Raw genomic sequence first — 19,573 nt, forward strand, 5'->3', positions numbered from 1 at the left:
AAGCCGGCATTGCAGCCAAGGAAGAGAGACACAGAGAAATGTCTGATGGAGACAGAGCAGGACTAAGCTCTACAGAGAGAGAGAGTTTAGGTAAGAACTGAAACCAACCCCCCAAAACTCCTTGGAGACCCCTCCTAGAGAGGAGGGGTGGTGGACTCCCACTTGAGAGAAGTCTCGAAGTGCAACATGCACCAGAGAGACAGAGAAGAGCTAAGAAGCTCAGGTGTCCTGGAAAGCTGGACCGAGATGGCCAGAATGGAATGCAGAGGAGGGCCTCGCCTTCCCACTGTTGCTGCTAAGCTAGCAGCCTGAGATCAGAGCACGGGAGCTCTGCAAGGGAGTTTGAATCCCCTGAGGATAGGGACTGTCATGAAGACTTCTGCACTTCGTGATATGATGTGGTGAAGTGACCTTTGTCCCAGTGAACACAGCCCATGGAAGAGAAAGACCCTTGCTTGGAGTCCAAGGGCTGAGGGGGGCTTGAAGACCCCCCTCGTGTGTAATGAAAACAGATCCAGCTACAGCTGCTGCATGGAGGAAGAGAGACTGCTGCCCTAGAGAGACTGCTGCTCTGAAAGTGGAAAGGATCTTTCCTTTTCCCTTCTGGACTTTTACTGAAGGGGGAAGAGATTGATCCATTGTAAATACTGATTTATTATAGGAGAGATAGTTAAGATTGTATATGATGTATTACAATATTTATTTGTACAGTGTTTGTAATATAATTCCCTTTCCCCCCATATTGAGTCTCGTGTTTGTGTCTGGAAAACCCATCTCACACTGCTCTGAGTTATGGGAGGGGGGCTTGGACTTGAGAATTGGACTTTGGGGCTCTCAAACCACGACACCCCCTTAGGTATTCTGATACGCAGTAATTAAGAAAGCTGTTACTTAGCACATCTAGTTAGCCTCTTCTAAAGACTACAGAAACTGATGTCAAAATCTACACACCATGGTGTGCAGAAGTGTCAACACCTACTAACATTTACTTAGGCACAACAGCAACCAGGCTACATCAAAAGCAGAAGGAAAGAAACACTGGATATCCTTGATCTTTGGAATACTAGACTAAAAGAAATTGGTGCCCTGAGTCTTGGCAATTGTTCTTATTTTATAACTAATTTCTTGTGCTTTCAAACAACATTCTGCATCCAGTCAAAAAGTATCAGACCAAATACGTGAAAGAAGGCCTCTAAATCCTGATTTTGGTATATGGTCTGACTCTACTGCCTGAAATGCAGCTTTCTCAGAATCCAAGGCACTTGTAAATTATTGACACCAATAGAAATTGAGCTGACACAGTGAATTATTTTAATGTAAATCATAGAAACAGAATAATTTAGATAGAAAAGGACCTTTAGAGATCCTCTAGCACAACCTTTTGCTCAAAGTAAGACAAACTTTTAAGTCGTGCCGCTCAGCACCTTGTTACACAATCCACTTTCTCTCTGGGCACCTATTTCTGTGTTTAACCACTTCTACTGTTCATTTTTTTCTTTAATTGAAATTTTCTTTGCTGGAACTTGTGATTTTTGTTACTTGTCTTTTTCCTGTCCACCTCTGAGAAGGACCTGACTTTGTTCTATAATTTCCTTTCATGCTGCAGCAGGGAGCAATTAGAGCTCCTCTCAGTCTTTTAATGGGCCAGTCTTCCCGAGCGAAGATTTGGGAAAGGTCTTTACCCTTCGAGCCTGCGCAGTGGATTTTTTAGGTGAGACCCAGTGTGCGCTGAACTGAGCCCACCCTTTAATCCTGAGGTTCATCTGCCGGGGCCGAGTAAGCTTGGTTATTTCAGGGCTAAACAAACCCAGTTCACTCAGTCACAAGTTCTGTAAGGTTCTAGCTCTGATGATATTTCACTATCTGTTTAGATAGTAACAGATACATTCGTGCTACCAGAATTTAAACTCTGTCAGTAGTTTGCAGCACCACATATGTAATGACCACATTCTTTTCTGAAGGACATTTGTGATAAATAAATAATTGTGATTCGTGAAACAAATGGGTGATTACATCAAAATAAAACAAACGGATTGTAAAACTTAATTACACCCCCATAAAGAAATAAAACAGACCCTTATAGGGTCAAAGGACCCTAAAACCTCCCCACTATCCTAAGAATAAAATATGGTAGAAATTTAAATCTTTTAGGCGCCTGTTGGTCCAAGAACGCATGAATTATGACCGGTTGTAGAGATAACCATTTAGCTTTAGCTGTAAGAAAACCCATATATTAAATGCTTAGCAAAAAACCTGTAAAATGTATATGTATATGATATAATTAATATGCATGAGGTAGCTAAGATAAATGCCAAATGTACACTGTAGTAGGTGTGCAGATTTGGGAAATTTGTCCCTATTTCTGTCACCCAGCCGGCTGCTTGCTTTTACCACATAATAAACTCCTATTCAAAAACTTATAGAAACAAGACTTTGTTTATCACAACACTGATCACCCTGAAGCAGGAATACTCCATATCATCCCTTCTCAGAAGGAATGAAAAGCAAAACCAAACTACCTTTACATTCACTAATATCTGTAAAACCAAATCAAAATTAAAAAAACCAAGCGCCACTCATCTTTGGAGTCGTCTTACCATTGGTCCCGCCGGTCCCACCACTCCAGCTTCACCCTGTTGAGAACAGACACACAGAGAGAAATGACAAGGAGAATTCCTACAATGTCTAGCAGAGGTAGGTGGTAACAAGGCCACCAAACATTCTGGAGGAACATCTCACAGTATTAGCTCACCTTCTCTCCTTTTCTTCCTATTAATTCAGTTAAAGATCCATCAGCAGCAATGATAGCTCCCGGTTCTCCCTTTTCACCCTGCAATTATCAAAGTAATTACTGTTTACAAAGCAGTTCTCAGTGAATCAGAAGAAGTCAAAACAGCATCACTGCTGTCTGAAGCATGACAGATTAGTCATGCTGTAATATAAAAAATAAAGTTATATCAGTGTGAGTAGGATAAAGATGGATTCTGGGGGAGAAAAGGGATGATCTTTCTTAAAACATAATAAAGTACACTAAAAATATCACCCTGAGATGAATAAGTACATATTTTTTTTAAAAGACTTTAAATTACTCTCCATAGAGTAACTATGTGAAACATGGTGTGTTCACAAAAGATCTCTGCAAAAGGCAAAACAGGCTATTGGTGTCTTCTTGTCTACCATCAGCTTAGACAATGGTCAGCAAATCCTGCTGGAAATGTAAAATCTTGATAGAACAGTAAATGTCCTGATTTTGCTATCACAAAAGCATGAATCATTCTCTCTATATGCCTGGCAAGATGCAGTTTCATTGACTTTAATGAAGACCAATTCCAAGCATTCAAATTGTGACCCTCTGCATTCCACTTCCACAACCAAGAATTATCACTTCTTGGTGCTAGCATATAGTTCCCACTCTGGATCTTCAGCTGTAACTTTCCTCTTCCTAACTCGGGCATCTTGGTACAACACCTTTCCCAAGATCTCATGGAAGAAATCTGGCTTGAAACTAACACTTGCATTAGTGATTAAAATGACAGTCCAGGTTATAGCGCTTTCATTGAGCTGTAAGTGCTATAACTCAGTTCCTCTCACAGGTTCTTAAATCTTTGGTGTCTTCGAAGTCTCTTTGAAGATACTTTGGATATCTTGGAGTCTCCCTAAAGCTTGGTTGGCTTCACTGACTTTATCTTCAATGAGATTTTATTGACCTGATAATTGAATTTCATGATCTTTAAAGTAAAATGCTCCTAGTGTCTGTACAGCTTCATTGTGGTTTCCACCTTCATCAGCCTTGAGCATAATCTGGTGTTCATGCCTCAAAACCAGCCTCAGATACATCATTATGTCTTTGGTGGATACAAAATATAATGGCTTCAAAGTTTTGAGTTCTTACCAGTATGGACAGTAGAAGCCAAAAAAAAGAGCCAACTAAAAAATGAAAGTAAAAATCCCCACAAACCAAACCAAAACCCATACAACCAGTTTCAAGGTTATTGATCATTTTATGCACTCTGTAAAAGAACAGGAAACCTTATGACAAAAATGGACTGGTATTTGTGGCCTGAGATGTTTCCTTCTGAATAATGAAGATGCTTTTCATCTACAATCCCATTTCTAACCACAATTAACCATTTCTAAGTCTTCCTTGTGAGAAAGTGTGGTCAGCTACTTAGAAAGAATAAGCTGAAAGTGTTTTTGTTTTTATTTTTTTATCCCCAAGATATTAGATGTATCTCTATCCTGCTTCCTGCAGATGGATGAGAAGGGTAAGAAAACCGGAACAGCTGCAATATTTACAAACTAGAAGAGTCGGCCTTTAGTAACATCCCAGGAATGCTATAAAATACACACTTTTTATGAAGAAATAAGAGAAAGGATCCTAAAAAGAGAGCTCTCCAAGTCTTACACGTTCTTTGGGAATTGAAAACTGCAGCCTTCATTCTGTGGGCAAAGGAGGAGGAAAAGATCAATCTTTTTTTATTTGGCCTTTTGAATAGGATCCCAGAGTGTCAACACAGCAATCAGCTGGCAAGAAGAGGTCACTTCATGTTTAAGTTTATACAGACTTAATTGATAAGTGCACACTGCACTCCAGAATTTCAATGTGGGGGCAGGAACATATATCAAGGGATGTTGTTTAGCACTTTCAATTTCCACCTAGTAAATTTTTCACATGAATTTATTAACATCACAATCCCTACTAAAGTTAGAATCATTAAACTTTAAATGTCACTAAGTATTTGCCATCTGAAACATTTCCCGGCATGTACTTTTCCCTGTGCATGTTCTTATACCTGTTGTCCTTTGGGTCCTTGTGATCCAGGCAAACCAGTATCACCCTTTGGTCCCCGAGGGCCCTATGCAAAAACAAGCACATAAATCCATAGTGATATCTGCTGAGGATATGGAGCTAGGCCATGTAATTTTCAGTAATTGGCAAACTGGAACTTAAATCACTCTGGTTGCAATCTAAGAATTCTTATAGGACTAAATTGTTTTTTGAATCATATTATTCCCTAAACCAAGTATCACATAGGGAGAATCTGTTAGAAAGAACAAAATGAAAAATCTCTGATGTTTATCACAGTGTAGATGATACACACATTCACAAAGGGAAATATGCAAACATTAATAACAGTGGAAATTCAATGTAAAATTCTCTATTTCCTCCATACTCTATTCTCTCCCTCCATGATCTTTCAGCCAGACTGATTTTCAACAGAATTTCTGAAACTATATTTTTAACAGTATGTTAAAAAAAAAGAAATTATCTGAAACAGAGGTTATCTATTTGAAAACAAGATAATTTCTTTATCTGTTCATGGTGAAAGCATTCCAGTCAGATTAAATTGTGCTTTACAATCTGCCATTGTAAGTGCATTCAGAAGCAATTTTTTTTTACCCACCAAGAACTAAACTAAAGTCTACACAATTTCTACATGATTCCATAAATGACAGAGAAACCACGAATTTGTTATACCACTTTCTAAATGGTATCAGCTCTTTTTCAAATGAAAAGTATTTTTAAGGAGTTTTTTCCTTCTTTCTTTGGTTTCCTATGCAGACCACAATACCCAGGACTCAATAAACAACCTTATGTAGAATTTTAGACAATTTGCCAGCATTTTGTTAACATCTTTTGTCAGCTTTCCCAGTTTTCTACTTAGTTATTCTCAGGCAAAAGACAAAGAATGCTCTGAACTGTAAAAAAATCATAACAAGGGAAAATAATTCCATCATGTTACATAGAATACGAATACAATAGTATGATCAATAGTATCTGAAGTTATAAGCTAGATAATCACAGAATCATAGAATATACTGAGTTGGATGGGACCTACAACGATCATTAAAGTCCAGTTCCTGGCCCTGCAAAGGACACTCCAAGAATCATACCATGTTCCTGAGAGCATTGTCCAAATGTTCTTGAAATCTGTCAGGCTTGGTGCTATGACCACTTCCTTGCGGAGCCTGTTCCAGCACCCAACCATCCTCTGGGTAATATCCAACCTAAACCTCCCCTGACACAGCTTCATGCCATTCCCCAACTCCTGTCACTGGTCACCAGAGAGTAGAGATCAGTGCCTGCCGCTCCTCTTCCTGTCATGTGGAAGTTGTAGGTTGCAATGAGATCTCCCCTATCTCCTCTTCTCTAGGCTGAACAGACCAAGTGACCTCAGCTATTCCTTGTATGGCTTCACCTCTAGACTCTTCACTATCTTCATGGCCCTCCTTTGGACACTCTCCAATAGCTTAATATCTTTCTCATATGGTGGCACCCAAAATTGCCACAATATTCAAGGTGAGGCCGCACCAGTGCAGAGCAGAGCGGGACAATCCCCTCCCTCAACTGGGTGGTGATACTTTGCCTGATGCTCCCCCAGGACACGGTTGGCCCTCCTGGCTGCCAGGGCACTGCTGACTCATATTCAACTTGCCATCAACCAGGATCCCCAGGACTCTTTCTGCAGCACTGTTTTCTAGCATCTCGTTCTCCAGTCTGTATGTATATCTAGCGTTGCCCCATCCAAAGCACACAATCGGGCACTTTCCCTTGTTGAACTTCAAGTGACTGGTGATTGCCCAGTCCTCTAACTTGTCGAGGTTTTTCTGCAGGGCCTCCATGTCTTTGAGGGAGTCAACTGCTCCCTCCAATTGTTTATCATCTGCAAACTTAGTTAGCATCCCTTCAAGTCCTGCATCCAAGTCGTTTATGAAGATGTTTTTATATGTTTGCATGGTGTGGCAGTCTGAACACAACAGGTAGGTAGCATAGAATAAGGCATCTTTTGATACTACGGTTGCACAATTCTTACATGGTAGCCCTGGCACATTATTGTAAAAACATCATAAATGTTTCCTAAAGTATAAAATAAAACGTGTATGTCTCATAGGGCCTTACTGTATTCTGTAGTGGTAACAAAAAAAAGCCTAAATAATAACACAATTACATATACATACAAAGATAACTTTTAGAAGTCCATTTGCTCCATTTGTTTCTCCTTTATTGCATAGGTCTTTCCTTAGGTAGTAATTTTTCTTCAATTACATCTCGATTTAAACTACAGAACTGACATTGAGATAAGCATATCAGAGTATACTTCATTTCCAACAGAGTAAATTTCTACCAAAGCTGGCAATTCCACAAAGACCTGCCATCTCCCATATGAAAATTTACTGGACTTTGTGCAAATTGTGTACAATACAAATTTTTAAAAATATTAAACTAAATTGAAAAAAACTTAAATCCAAGGAAATTAATACTTACAGGAAATCCTGGTAGACCCGGCTTTCCATCTGGCCCCTGCAAAATCAAAACCCCCACACCTTTACAAACACGTATTACAGACTTGCAAAACAGAATATGTGTTTTTCATATATTGTGTGATTTGTGAATATCAACTCATCTGCAACTGAATTAACAACTTCCTTCAGTCAATGGTAAAGTTGTGAATGCTCTGCTATGCTCTATGCTTCTAACTTAGCATTTATGTTCAAAAACTGAAGAAACAGCGATTCAGAAAAGGCTGAAAAAAGGGTGACAGTTTCCAGATATGAAAGGCACGCAACCATAATTCAGCCTTCTTTGAATCTTTTCCAGATGCCAGCACAGAGACCACAATAGCCTTCCCACAGTTGCCATTTTTCTCCTGGATGTCTGTGGATAAAAAATAGAGTGTGTAATAGGCTGTGAATAGAAACATGGATTGGGATCTGTACTGGGCATATTGTCCTGCTGTGAAAACTGCAGAGAGACACTTCAGTTCTAGTTCAGATCTAGATCTAGAATAGCAGGATTTCTATTACGCTACCCACGATGAGCCTGCACCTCTTTCCTGACTGGGGTGAGCTCAGAGGCTGAGGTTCAAACCTTTCCCATTGCAACTGTGCTTCAAGCTACAGGACCTGCTTCTTTTTGTCACACTCTTTAGGGATGTGACTCTAACAGCTATTACAAATCCACGCATTTCTGCTGTAGTTGAATGGCAATTACCTGTAGTAACAGAGCTCACAAAAGAGGACCCATACTATCCTGCCATCCTATTATGTCCAGGGATTAGGACAATCAGTTAGGAAACACATCTTCCATGAAAACAGTTTTACCATAAGCGCAGCTGGATGCAGCCACAATAACATGAAGTTGTTCTATCATGTAACAAGTGGGAAAGAGCCATGCTAGACTAGCAGATGAAGGTTACATGCTGTTGTTGGAGCTAATGCCCTTCTTTCCTGTTCAATGACAGACTTAGTAAATATTTGTTTGGGGACAGATGTATTAATAAGATATATGTTTTTTTCAGACTTTGGCTATGTTGAGTAAAATTCTGCTGTTGGCTATGCGCATTCTGGCTTTCCTTATTTCATCAGGGATTGAATATGACGGAGACAACTGTGCTCACAAACAAGAAAAAAAGATAAAATAAAATACACAATGTCCACAAATGAAACTAGCTGTGAAGGAAGTTCCTTAATTTGTGGGGGTTAAGATTTTGCAAAGTGCAACACTTTTGGGCAAGTTTGAATAGACTCCACAGCTTGGAAAAGGTAGATTTCTGTTTGGATCCAGTCCTAGGAACCTGAAATCATTACCAAAAAGCATTCAGAATTTCAAATATTTGACTGAACTATTTTGGAGCTAGCTGCAAAACAGAACCTGATCATCACATCTCTTTTATCTCACAAAATTCCCAGTTTTTCATCCCAGCTCTAATTGCTGTGAGACTAAAGTCATACACAGGAGCCTAGCATTGCTAGTTGCAGTCTCAAGCAGAAATGACCAAAATACTTCCATCCCAACATTTTGTGACTTGAAAAACAAGAAGTGAAAAAAATGGGACAAATGCTATGGAAATCTTGGTCCCTGTTTTTTGAACAGTTGTACATTTCTGTAATACTGAGCATATAGCTCAGAATCAGAGATAAGCCAATTTCTTTATTTCACACAAATGTGTAAAAGTAATTTTTTTCACACAGAATTCAGTTCTGCCCTAAACTACTTCTACAGAGTTTAGTGCTGAGGTTAGCAGGAACACAATCTTAAAGCACAGGAAACTCATCTCTAGTTGATACTTAAAAGGAGACACTGAAGATAGAGCAAATCTGAAAATTTAACAAAGCAGTGTATACTCACTGGAGGCCCAAGCAGTCCTTTAATTACAGTAAAATTAAACATTCCATTTGTGTCATTGAGTAGTAACTAAAAAAAGGGATTAAAAAACAGGTTACTTCAAAATTATTATCTAAGGCACATACATTTTTAGAAATGTACAGAAAATTATCTTTTTATAACTATGGAAAAAAACCATAAATAAGGCTACAGTGAGGGCTCTCTACTTCTAATTTTGTTATACATTGGGAATAACAAAACATAGAATTTGTTTTACATTTCTTCAGTAAGGATCTCAGAATGCTTTCGAAAATTTAATTAACTCTCATTTTTAATTTGAAAGCTATGACACCAAATATTGCAGCCTGAAGTCACTTCTCCTCAGCAAGATAGAGATCGAAATGAAGATTTTATATTCCAATATGTCACTGGCATTCTAAGAATGAATCAGCCTGACCAAACTCATTCTGTTGTAGAATTGAAGCTATAATTATATTCTGGCATGCCTGCATCACACCATGCAGTGCCATGCAGTGATTCCTAAGTAAGCTCTGATCACACTGTTGCATCTGAAACTAGCTTGGATCCCCCAAACAGTATAGTCTCTTGGATGTGGAGCAGCACCTATGCTAATCAGCTCTGAGTTTCAAGATCCCTGAACAGAGCAGTATAATAGCAATGCTATTATTCCTATCCTGGAATTAGTGAGCTCAGCATCAGCCCAGGATTTCTGCATAATTCCATCACAGTATCATAATAATGAAGGTGGACAGGGACTTTTGGAGCTCTGGTCCAACACTCTTCAATACAGGTCTGAATGGATCAGGTCACTCAAGGCCTTGTCTAGTTAAATCTTGAACACCTCTAAGGATGGAGATGCTACAATTCTCCTGGGCAATCAGTTCTGGTATTTGATCATCATCAGGGTAAAAAAGTTTTCACTTGGAATTTCCCTTGTTCCAACTTGGGTCTGTTACATCTTATAATATTACACCTTTGAGAATAGGCTGCTTCCATCTTCTCTGTATCTTCTGATTAGGTAATTGTAGACAGCAGCAAAGCCTCTCCTTAGCCAGCTGTTCGCCAGGCTGAGCAGACCCAGTTCTGTCTGCACTCCGGTCCCCTGAACATCTTGGCAGCCCTGCATGGGCTTGCTCCATTATGTCAATATCTTTCTTGTGCTGGGGATCTCACAGCTGGACACAGTACTCAGAAGCAGTCTTATGAATGCCAATCACAACTCTCTGAGTCCATCAATTAGACAATTTTCCACGTATTTTATCATGCTCTTATTGACTTCATATGTCATCTGTTTGGTTATAGCAAGACTGTGGGAGAATGTGGGTCTACAAATTCCAGGAAAATTCCAGTGCCCACCCCTTGTCCACAGAGAAGCAAGGATTTTAATCAGGAACGAACTGCCATTAGTAAATCCGTGTTGGCTGCTCCCTATCAGATTCTTGTCCTGATATTATGATTAGGCTTTCATTTTGGTTTCAGATAGCTACTGTTCTGGTTTAAATAGGTGTTCCCAATGTTATATCATATGGTCTTACAGTACAATTCAAGACTGACAATATGTAAGTGCTGATGCCACATAAATGTTCTAGGTGAAAACATGTCCTCAGTGTCTTTGTCCTTTGTTTAGTTTCTTTCACTCCAACAGTCCCACTGGACACTTTAGCCTTGTTTTGGATTCAGAAGTACATGCTGAATCTTCTTGGAAGCTTCAACTTGTGCATTTGCTTAACAGACAAGCCATGCCATCCAATTCTATATAAGGCTCTGTATGAAGTGCTATATTCCCATTCCATGCAGTGAAAATCTGAATTTCACAAGGCCAAGGCAGGGCATGCCTTCAGGTGCCAGGGATTTACTTAGCACATGAATAAACATATTGTCACTGAGGTATTGTGAAATCTGAATGCCTCTTTTTCTGCCTGTTACCATGTGCAGATCAGTGCTATCAGATCACAATCTTTTTCCAACATTTGTTATGAATACGGTATCCAGGAACTGAGTTTAAAGCTACCCTGCTTTGAATAAGAGGTTTGACCAGAGATCACTTCCAATATTCTTATGAGTCTGAATACTATTTTTCTAATCTGGTGTGTGAAGTAGGACACAAAAGAGGACAGACCTGCTTGGCCACATCACACATCTTATGCTATGCTATGCTAGGCTATGCTATGCTATCCTATGCTATCCTATCCTATCCTATTCTAAGTTATCCTATCCTAAGTTATCCTATCCTATCTTATCTGAGCATGGCAGTGTATGGTCAACTTTCTGTGCTTTAAGGTCATATGGATACAATTCATGCAGCTAAAGCTTGTTAATTTTAGTGAGTGCTGCTTCCCACTCCCTGTCCTCATGTTCTACAAAAAACACCGGAAAATTGTCAAATAAAAAGGCAGTTTAAATCCTGCAGGCAGCAATCCATCTCCCAGCCTGCATGAGCTCTGCTACATTGCTTCAGGGGTAGTGTGGTGCTGTTGGTCCCACTCTATTTCCAGTTGTATATTGCCCAGAAAGGGAACAGGACATGGGCTGCGACATTAATGACATTAATAAAAGAGTCCTGCTGCTGCAATCATTCTGCTTTATCTACAACTGGTGGCAGAAATCCAGGAGCCCTGGGTTTACGCTGTCTTTTCATTGTGGAATTACTCAGTATTCATTGTTTTTGGGCTCAATCCAAACTATACTGAAGTCAGTGGAAAGAATCCCAAAGGCTTTGCTGAGCTTGGGATCAGGCACACTGTATATTTTATAAAAAGAGTTGATCTGCAAATGGAAATTGTGGTTGGAAGTCAGAAACTGTACATAATGCTGAAGAAGATTTGAAAACACAGGGTTCAAGAGTGATGATTAGAGAAAAAGACTGTACTCTTCACCACTTCCTCCAGGTGTATAGTTATTTATCTTTGGGTTTGGGTGTGAAAATAGCTTTAATATCAACAATCCAGCAATATAACTCTTCAACATATCAAATTAGTTCAGAAAGTGAAGACTGCAAAATAAGGACAACCTTGTTTTAATATTTTCATCACTGTTATGTTTTAGGATGATTGTCTGACTTGGGTTCTAAGTAAACCTTCAGCTTTGTATCCAAATGGCATGAATATGGCCTAATTAGAATTACAGAAAGAACACAGGGAACAAAATATTTTGACTTTTACTTTACACACTTAACATTAACCTTTATTCAGGACTTTCTCCAGGACTTTTGTTTCTATGGATGAATAATGGCAGCCAAATATAATTGTTTAAAAGTTTGAAATTTAAATTCAATAACATTTCTCTGTTTGAAATTACTTCTGTACTACACCCAACTACATTTGTGTGATAAAATCATAGCAACAATTAATATGGTTTTCTGGTTATCCATTCATGAAAATGCACTGAGTATCAGAGACTATGCTCTAAAAGAGTGAAATAGCCAATAAAGGATGAAAAATACCGATTTTAGTGTTTTGGAATATTGAAGAGCAGCAAACAGAGGGACACTTTTTAAACAGGACAGGTCAGAGCAGACTTCCTGACCAGTTACAGGAGGCAACAGAGAAGGCAGCAAGGATGGGAAGCCCCCTGAGACCCACAGTGCTGGTGGGTACTGCAGAAGCCTGGAAATGGATAGGTTACACTACAGACCTCAGTTCTATCTTACCATGTATTTTTACTGTGTTAGAAGTGGTTCCTGAAGGCCAAATCCCCTCAGTTCACATAGGGATCAAGTTAAATGAGGAGGAAAACAAGGTCCACTTTTCAGTGCAGTTCAGTCAATGTGCTATTGGCCAGATGCTGGGGAGGCCTGGCCCTGAGCCACAGCTGTCCACATCAGGTCTTAATATTTCAACAATACTGAAAGTGCTTTACTGCTTTTATTTTGGTCAAGAAGCATAGAATCTGTTTAGTCGTAGCCACACAGCCCTTTCTAAGAAAACATCCTTCCAACTCTGACAGAGCAGTCCGCTGGAATTCCGTAGCTTGAGAACTATTTGTCCTTGGCTATACAATGGTTAAATGAATGGACTAAATGACCCTGACCTGGGGAGTGATCTCTCTAACTGCCCCATGGTTCACTTAAATCGCTGAATTGCTCTACCCCACATCAAGCCAATATCCACATTACAACAGCTGGCACTGGTATTTATTTTAGTTCTGCAATTCCAACTGCCATTGATAGGTCTACTTGCAAAAGTTCTTTCTGTATCTGAAGCAAACTATGAAAGATGAGAGACTGAGCCAACAAAACGCACTTGGAAAATTTAACCTTCTATCTCAGCAAATGTATGAAATGTCCTGCTCTTACACAAACATTTGTGAGGTAGGTAGAATTCAATGTCATACATAGTGACATATACTTCCACACTTGTTTAAGTAACTGTATCAAAATCCAGTACAGCAAGTCCTCAGAGAAATCATATGATTAACAATACAAAGGATTTGAAGCATATTAGGCTCTCGCTGTAACTCCCCTAAACACCTGTTTGCTACAGGTATATGAAGCCATCTATATTATGCTCCCTATTTTTTAAGAGAGCTTACTTCTAAAAATCCAAAGCATTTAGAGAAGGAAATGGGCTTCTGTATGGATTTGTAATACACCTAATGCAATACAACTTCTATCAGGCTCTATATATTTCTGTAATGTGTGGTAAAGGTAGTTCGTACAGTAGTTCTGGAGAATTCACAGGATGCACACTAGGTTTCTTCAGGATGCACGCTAGGTTTCTTCAGACATAGCTATACACTAGACAGATGTGTGGACTGTGACTATCATGTGTTAGGGAGCCGTGCAGCCTCCAGCAAACTAGTGTCATTAGTTTGCTATGTCAGCTTCAACAAGATTTTTTACATTTCATATACATTTTCTCCTCCCTCTGAGGCTCTCACAGTGGTTTTTTCAAGTATAAATGAACTAAGGAGCAACACACTGAGGTTTATAATTACTGCAAGCAGAGCTGTTTAATCACTGATAAGAATTAAGGCCCCACAGTGGCACCGTGGCAGGGCTGTGAGAAAGAACATGAAGTTTGCATGAGCATTTCTATCACAGCTATTGAGGAATTCCCTAGAAACTCCAACAGAAATGTTTGGATAAAGCTTGGATAAAGTGTAGAGCTGGTGACAGTCCCATTTTGAGCAGGACTTCAAACTAGATGATCTTCACACAGCTAACATTTCTGTGAATCTACACGGAAATGTATCCTGAATTCTGCTCATCTACAACTCAGGATCCAAGATCCTGAGATTCTGCATGGAATCCCAGTAAATTTAATAAAGAAAACAAATTTTTTGGGACTGGTGATGCTATATTTGGCCTATGGGATGCTATATTTGTTCTCAGTAGCAGAAACCTGAGTGAAAGCCTAGTTATTTCAGTCAAAAAAAGGTTATGTGCAGTTCAGCTTTACGATAATGTTGGAGCCAAGCTCCCCCTAATACAGATATCTCAGCTGGACACTTTCCCTTCTCGCAATCAGAAATTTCTTCTTACTGCCCTTCTATGCATTCCTATGGACAAGTCTGGCTGTTTCAGGCACCTCCACCTCTCAGAGGTGAAGTTTCCTGCAATCACTCACAGTTTCTCCAGATCTTAATGTCACATCAAGCCAACTACGAGGATTTTTGTTGTCAGCTTGAAATGGGGTTCATCCTAATCTCTAGCCTTCATTACTGCTAATAGTATTGCTTTGCAAAGGCTGATATCCACAAAGCAAAACTAACTGAAAATGTACGTGCATCTAAAGGATACTGGAGAGTTTTTATGAGCTGCTAGTATTTTATCCTCTGGTGCTTTTGGCTCTTGCTTCCACAACGGAATCAGTGCTCTCTTTTGTATAGTGGACAACTGTCAGAAAACACTTCTCTCCCCTACATACTGCTGTGTCTTGAGCACTTTGCTTAGTTAAACATTCCCAGTTTTGTATTTCTATGTTGATTTTTATTTGATGTTCACAACTCCTGCAGAATCACCTGAAGAGTTTGTGAGGGGTATGTAAGGTCTTCGCCCACTTTCTTTCTATTTAATCTTTTCAAAACAAATCCATTTGATACAGAGACATATTGAGATTCTTTTGTTTTAAGGAGTAAACTTATGACCTGAATATCAACAGCATAACTGCCAGTTTGTTAACCGGCTGAGCCTTCTTCTCTGTAAGATGAGTTACATACTTCAGTGCCCGACAAACATGCTTACCTCAGGTATTGCTATGACTGGTCCTGGTGGTCCTGGTGGTCCAGGTGGTCCCACAATACTGTTCCCATTCTGTCCTGGTTCACCCTGTTTCAAAAGCATTACATGTGGAAAACCTATATACCAAGTACTACATTTCACATAGGTTTTTTGGAAAGAATGAAATCTACACAATCTCACCTGAGGTCCTGGGTCACCCTTCTCCCCTTTTGGACCCTGTGTGCAGTAAAAAAAAAAATTATCATAAATGATTTAAAAATAAAAATTGTGAAATATGCTTTTTTTGGCTTCACTAAAAGTGCAACAGCAAGTTGCAGGTATGGAATGATCATGATCAATCCTCAGCTCTCTCAAACCACACATGGGGCCAACTGGTTTCAACTAAGACCTTCTGAGAACCTGATGTTTAAAAGTATTTCCCAGAATTTTTGACAGAGTTCACAGACAACAGAAGAAAATGGGCAAAAAACCATTTAATTAGTTGTGAATTAATTCAATGAACCTTTCTTTTACTGCACTGAAATCAGCCATGCCTGGCTGTGCTGTCCTTTTCTAGCATTAACCACATCAGTTGTGTCTAGGATTTCCCAGTGGACCCAACAGAGGAACACAGGGGACCTAAACTGTCATCTTTCAGGTAGGTTATTTCTAAGCTTGATCAACTCACTGTGCTGAGGATGCAGACAGTTTGTCTGGCACGAGTGAGAGAAAGGCGTCAGGGGACCTGTGGGACTTCCCAGGCAAAGTGCTCTGTAATCCTCAAGGGTCTTAGGCATGAGAAATACATTAAAATCACCTATGAGCCTGTTAGGTTTCCTCTAATTAAAAGCAGAGCTGATTTCTGAATAATTAAAAGCAGAAGGAACATCAAGGAATCAGAACTAGTCTCTAGAGATGCCTTTATCACTTCTGATTGATGAGGGAGACATGGGCAAGGGACACTCTGCTCCTGTGTTTGGTGTCTGAGGTAATTGCTCCAGGTTAAGCGGGACAAATGCTGCCCCAGCTCTCCACACATTGTTAGCAAGTACTGTTATGGCTCCTGCTAATCCCTAAAACATAGGTTTGGGAGCCAGTGTGTCTTATGTGATCACAGGTTATGATAGCCCTACTCACCACACCTCCGGGATGCCCAGCAATGCCAGGAAAGCCTGGTTTTCCATCTGTGCCCGGCATTCCCTGTCACAACAAATATACTGTTATTCTCTCTAAATTGTATTGAGTTTCACACAAGCAGGATGCTGCCACTCTGGGGAGGGACAGATATGGTTCTGAATGGACTAACAGGCAGGTTTGGGGGAGCATCTATGGAGTCAATATTATCTCATTAGTCATCTGCTCTTTCCACTCCTCCTTCTCTTTCACCGTCTCCAGAGCAGGGTTGTGTTTTTTTAATGCAGCTTCAGTCATTCTTCACTGCTCCCACCTCTGGTTAGCAAAAGAGTGAATTTTGTTGCTTTCCCCAAAATACATTTGGTGATTTATTTCCATCCTTCAGTTAGGTGACTCTCAGGCTGGAGGAAGAGAAGGGAGAGGCATTTCAGGAGTTGGTATGTGGGGCAAAAAGGTTTGATAGCCCCTGTCGTAGTTAAATACAGGACTGTATATGACTGCTAGGAATCTGACAGTCACACTATTCCATGGGAAAAACAGAAGCAGAAATGATAATGCAGAAAAAAATGGATAAAAGAAGGCTCTTAAAGGACCATATAAACAGTGAGCTATAGTTTTTGCATGCTTTTCTCTGTGTCGTATTAAAGAGCAAAGGAAATGACACAGAGCAGCCTAATGATTCATCCAAGTGACCAATTAGCCCTATTTGGTTTTAGTAGGGGGGCTATTTTTTGTTTGCTAGATTGGTGGTGGTTTTTTTGGTGTTTGTTTTGTTTTGTATGGGGTTTTTTTTGTTCGACTTAGAGGATTTTTTTGCATTTTTTTTGTTTGTTTAGTTGGTTTTTTGTTTGTTATTTTAGAAAAAGGCTGTTTTGGTTCTAACCTTTTGATCTGCTTCAAGAAAATATTTTGGGGGTTTTTACAGTAGATAGTAGCAGCATAAGAGATTTAATGTGTCTACTTCATTAAGAAAGGATATTCTCACTTATTTCTGGTTTTTGTCTGTGATCAGAAAAATGTGTGGCTCAGAAATAAAGTATAATTTCTGAAGCACTATTTTTCATTTTATAGACAGGTGCAAGATAAAAGGTGTCTCTGAATGTTAATGGAGTTTAGGCATCAAAACAACTACTGGGATTTAGGTATCTGCATGTCTAGTAAAAATGGTACTTGGGACTTAAGTCTCTCAGTGCTTGTGGGGAATTTTAAGTATCTATCTGCAGCAAAGGTAATTGGGCAGAAGAAATAACTTTGGACTAACAGCATTTCTGCAACACAGTATTGTCATTTCAGGCATGTTGGTACTTGCCTGAAAAATTCCTACTATTACAAACGCTGAATAATTTCTCCCATTGATTTTCCTAATGAAATTTAAATTGGAAGAAAAGATCCAGGAGAGGTAAGATGCTTTATTGCAAATAATGTATTCAGAGACATCCTGATTTCTAACTCCCTCCATATTTTAAGAATGTAGTTCAATGCTCAAATATAAGAGGACTAAGGTCTTTTTAAATCTGAAGATTGAAAAGATAGATTAATTATTTTTTAAACAGCTCTATAGACACTCCATCTACAAGACATGCCTGAAATGTACTTATCACATGAGACAATAATAATTACTAGAACAAGGACCTCAGAAGAAAGCATATGTATGTAGAATAAGTAAGAAAATATTCTGTATTCTCAAACAGATTAAGAGTTAAACAACTGTCCTATGTGTCATGCATCAGCTTTAATTAACATGCTGAAAAATATCTCTGTGAAATGACAACACTCAAAATATGTACAGCAGATGGATTTTATGGCAAGAAGAGTCATGCTACATTGTTGTCTGTTTTAAAAAAGTAAACAAGCAGATGCTGCTAGAAGACTGTGATAATACTCTCGTAAATATTCAGCAAGCATAATTGCTTTTATCTTGTTTCCTAGAGCAACTCTTGGTTTCAGTGCTGTCCCAAATGCAAGAGAAGATTTTATATTTAATTTTATTTATTTATTTATTTATTTATTTTATCTTTTCATTTTCTATAAGTTACATCAGCGCTCTCTGGTGGTTTATCCCTGCAAAAGGCACTCAGGTCAGCCAGGGACAGCAACGAGCAGCACAGACACAAACAGAAGCTTTGAGGTGGGCTCCAAAAGGAGTTTAAAGTAGAATAGGCAGGGATAAAGATAGCGATGAACCTGCTACTGTAGCACAGACCTGTGTCATGAGTGAAGTGCTCTGATGTGGGGTGCGAGCTACACACCATGATATCAAGGAGTAGGAGGCATGTGGAACTTAGTTTTCTATATATAAGCTTGGCTGATTTTAATTTTTGGTCTGGTGAAAATGTAAAGGGCCTCACAAGACACCATGGCACCCTGCACCCGAGGCTCTAAAATGCAAATTTAACCATATTTTAAGCAGAAGTCTTAAGCACCAGCTTAAACTGGCTCCTAATAATCTCAATTCAACAGAGAAAGGGTTTAGTTTTCCCAGAGAAGCCATCCTGGACTTCAATATGCTGACAGAGTAAGAAATGTTCATTATCCTCTGATTAAGAGTGCATTAAGACATGAAAGGAAACTGAGGAAAGAAATGGATGAGGTTTTAGATTGGGTTAAATAAACTTCCCACCTTTGAACCTGGTAGACCAGTGTTGCCTCTTTCTCCCTGAAACAGAGACACAGTAGGGCTCAGATATTACAGTGAACAATAGCTGCAAGGATTTTAAACATACATGTTTATACTTTCCTTACAAAAAAGAGAAACTAAATGTGGTAAAATGGGTAGTAAAAACACAGTGTATTTTTGGTAAAGTGATGCTCAGCATACATTTGTGAATTGGTTCTGGGGGTTTAATCTCCCAGTTGCCACCCACATCTCAACAGTTTCTGGTCACCACACATTATTTTGCTGAGCATCTACCAAGCCACACACCTGAACTTTCATTTTGATGTCTGAAATCAGCACATGGTAACATTCCCCAGATCTAGCAATGCAACCATGGCCTTATGCCTCTGCAAAGGACTCACCATGTTCCTTCAAAACAGTTAACTCAGTTTCCCCCACACTACTGCTCTCTCCACCTACCCAGCCACTACATCACACCACTGTGTAATGCGCCATTTCACCTTTGGGACTGATTCCCACTGTTCCACTTAGCTCT

The 19,573-nt window shown here is 39.4% G+C and overlaps 1 protein-coding gene across 4 annotated transcripts in view; it reads right to left on the minus strand.

Annotated features, from left to right (window-relative positions):
- LOC108501550 (collagen alpha-1(XV) chain-like) overlaps window positions 1–19,573 on the minus strand; it is a 126,214-nt gene that overhangs the window by 24,272 nt on the left and 82,369 nt on the right. For all 4 annotated transcript variants that reach the window (XM_017823569.1, XM_017823558.1, XM_017823587.1 and 1 more), the window contains 9 exons: window positions 19,042–19,077; window positions 16,425–16,487; window positions 15,489–15,524; window positions 15,312–15,395; window positions 9,131–9,196; window positions 7,268–7,303; window positions 4,794–4,856; window positions 2,753–2,830; window positions 2,598–2,633 (listed from right to left, as the gene is read on the minus strand). In XM_017823569.1, the coding sequence (XP_017679058.1) occupies window positions 2,598–2,633; window positions 2,753–2,830; window positions 4,794–4,856; window positions 7,268–7,303; window positions 9,131–9,196; window positions 15,312–15,395; window positions 15,489–15,524; window positions 16,425–16,487; window positions 19,042–19,077 (498 nt within the window). The remainder of the gene's footprint in view (window positions 1–2,597; window positions 2,634–2,752; window positions 2,831–4,793; window positions 4,857–7,267; window positions 7,304–9,130; window positions 9,197–15,311; window positions 15,396–15,488; window positions 15,525–16,424; window positions 16,488–19,041; window positions 19,078–19,573) is intronic.

The sequence above is a fragment of the Lepidothrix coronata genome, unplaced genomic scaffold (assembly GCF_001604755.1).
Source record: "Lepidothrix coronata isolate B3197 unplaced genomic scaffold, Lepidothrix_coronata-1.0 Scaffold3, whole genome shotgun sequence".
NCBI classification, from domain to species: Eukaryota; Metazoa; Chordata; class Aves; order Passeriformes; family Pipridae; genus Lepidothrix; species Lepidothrix coronata.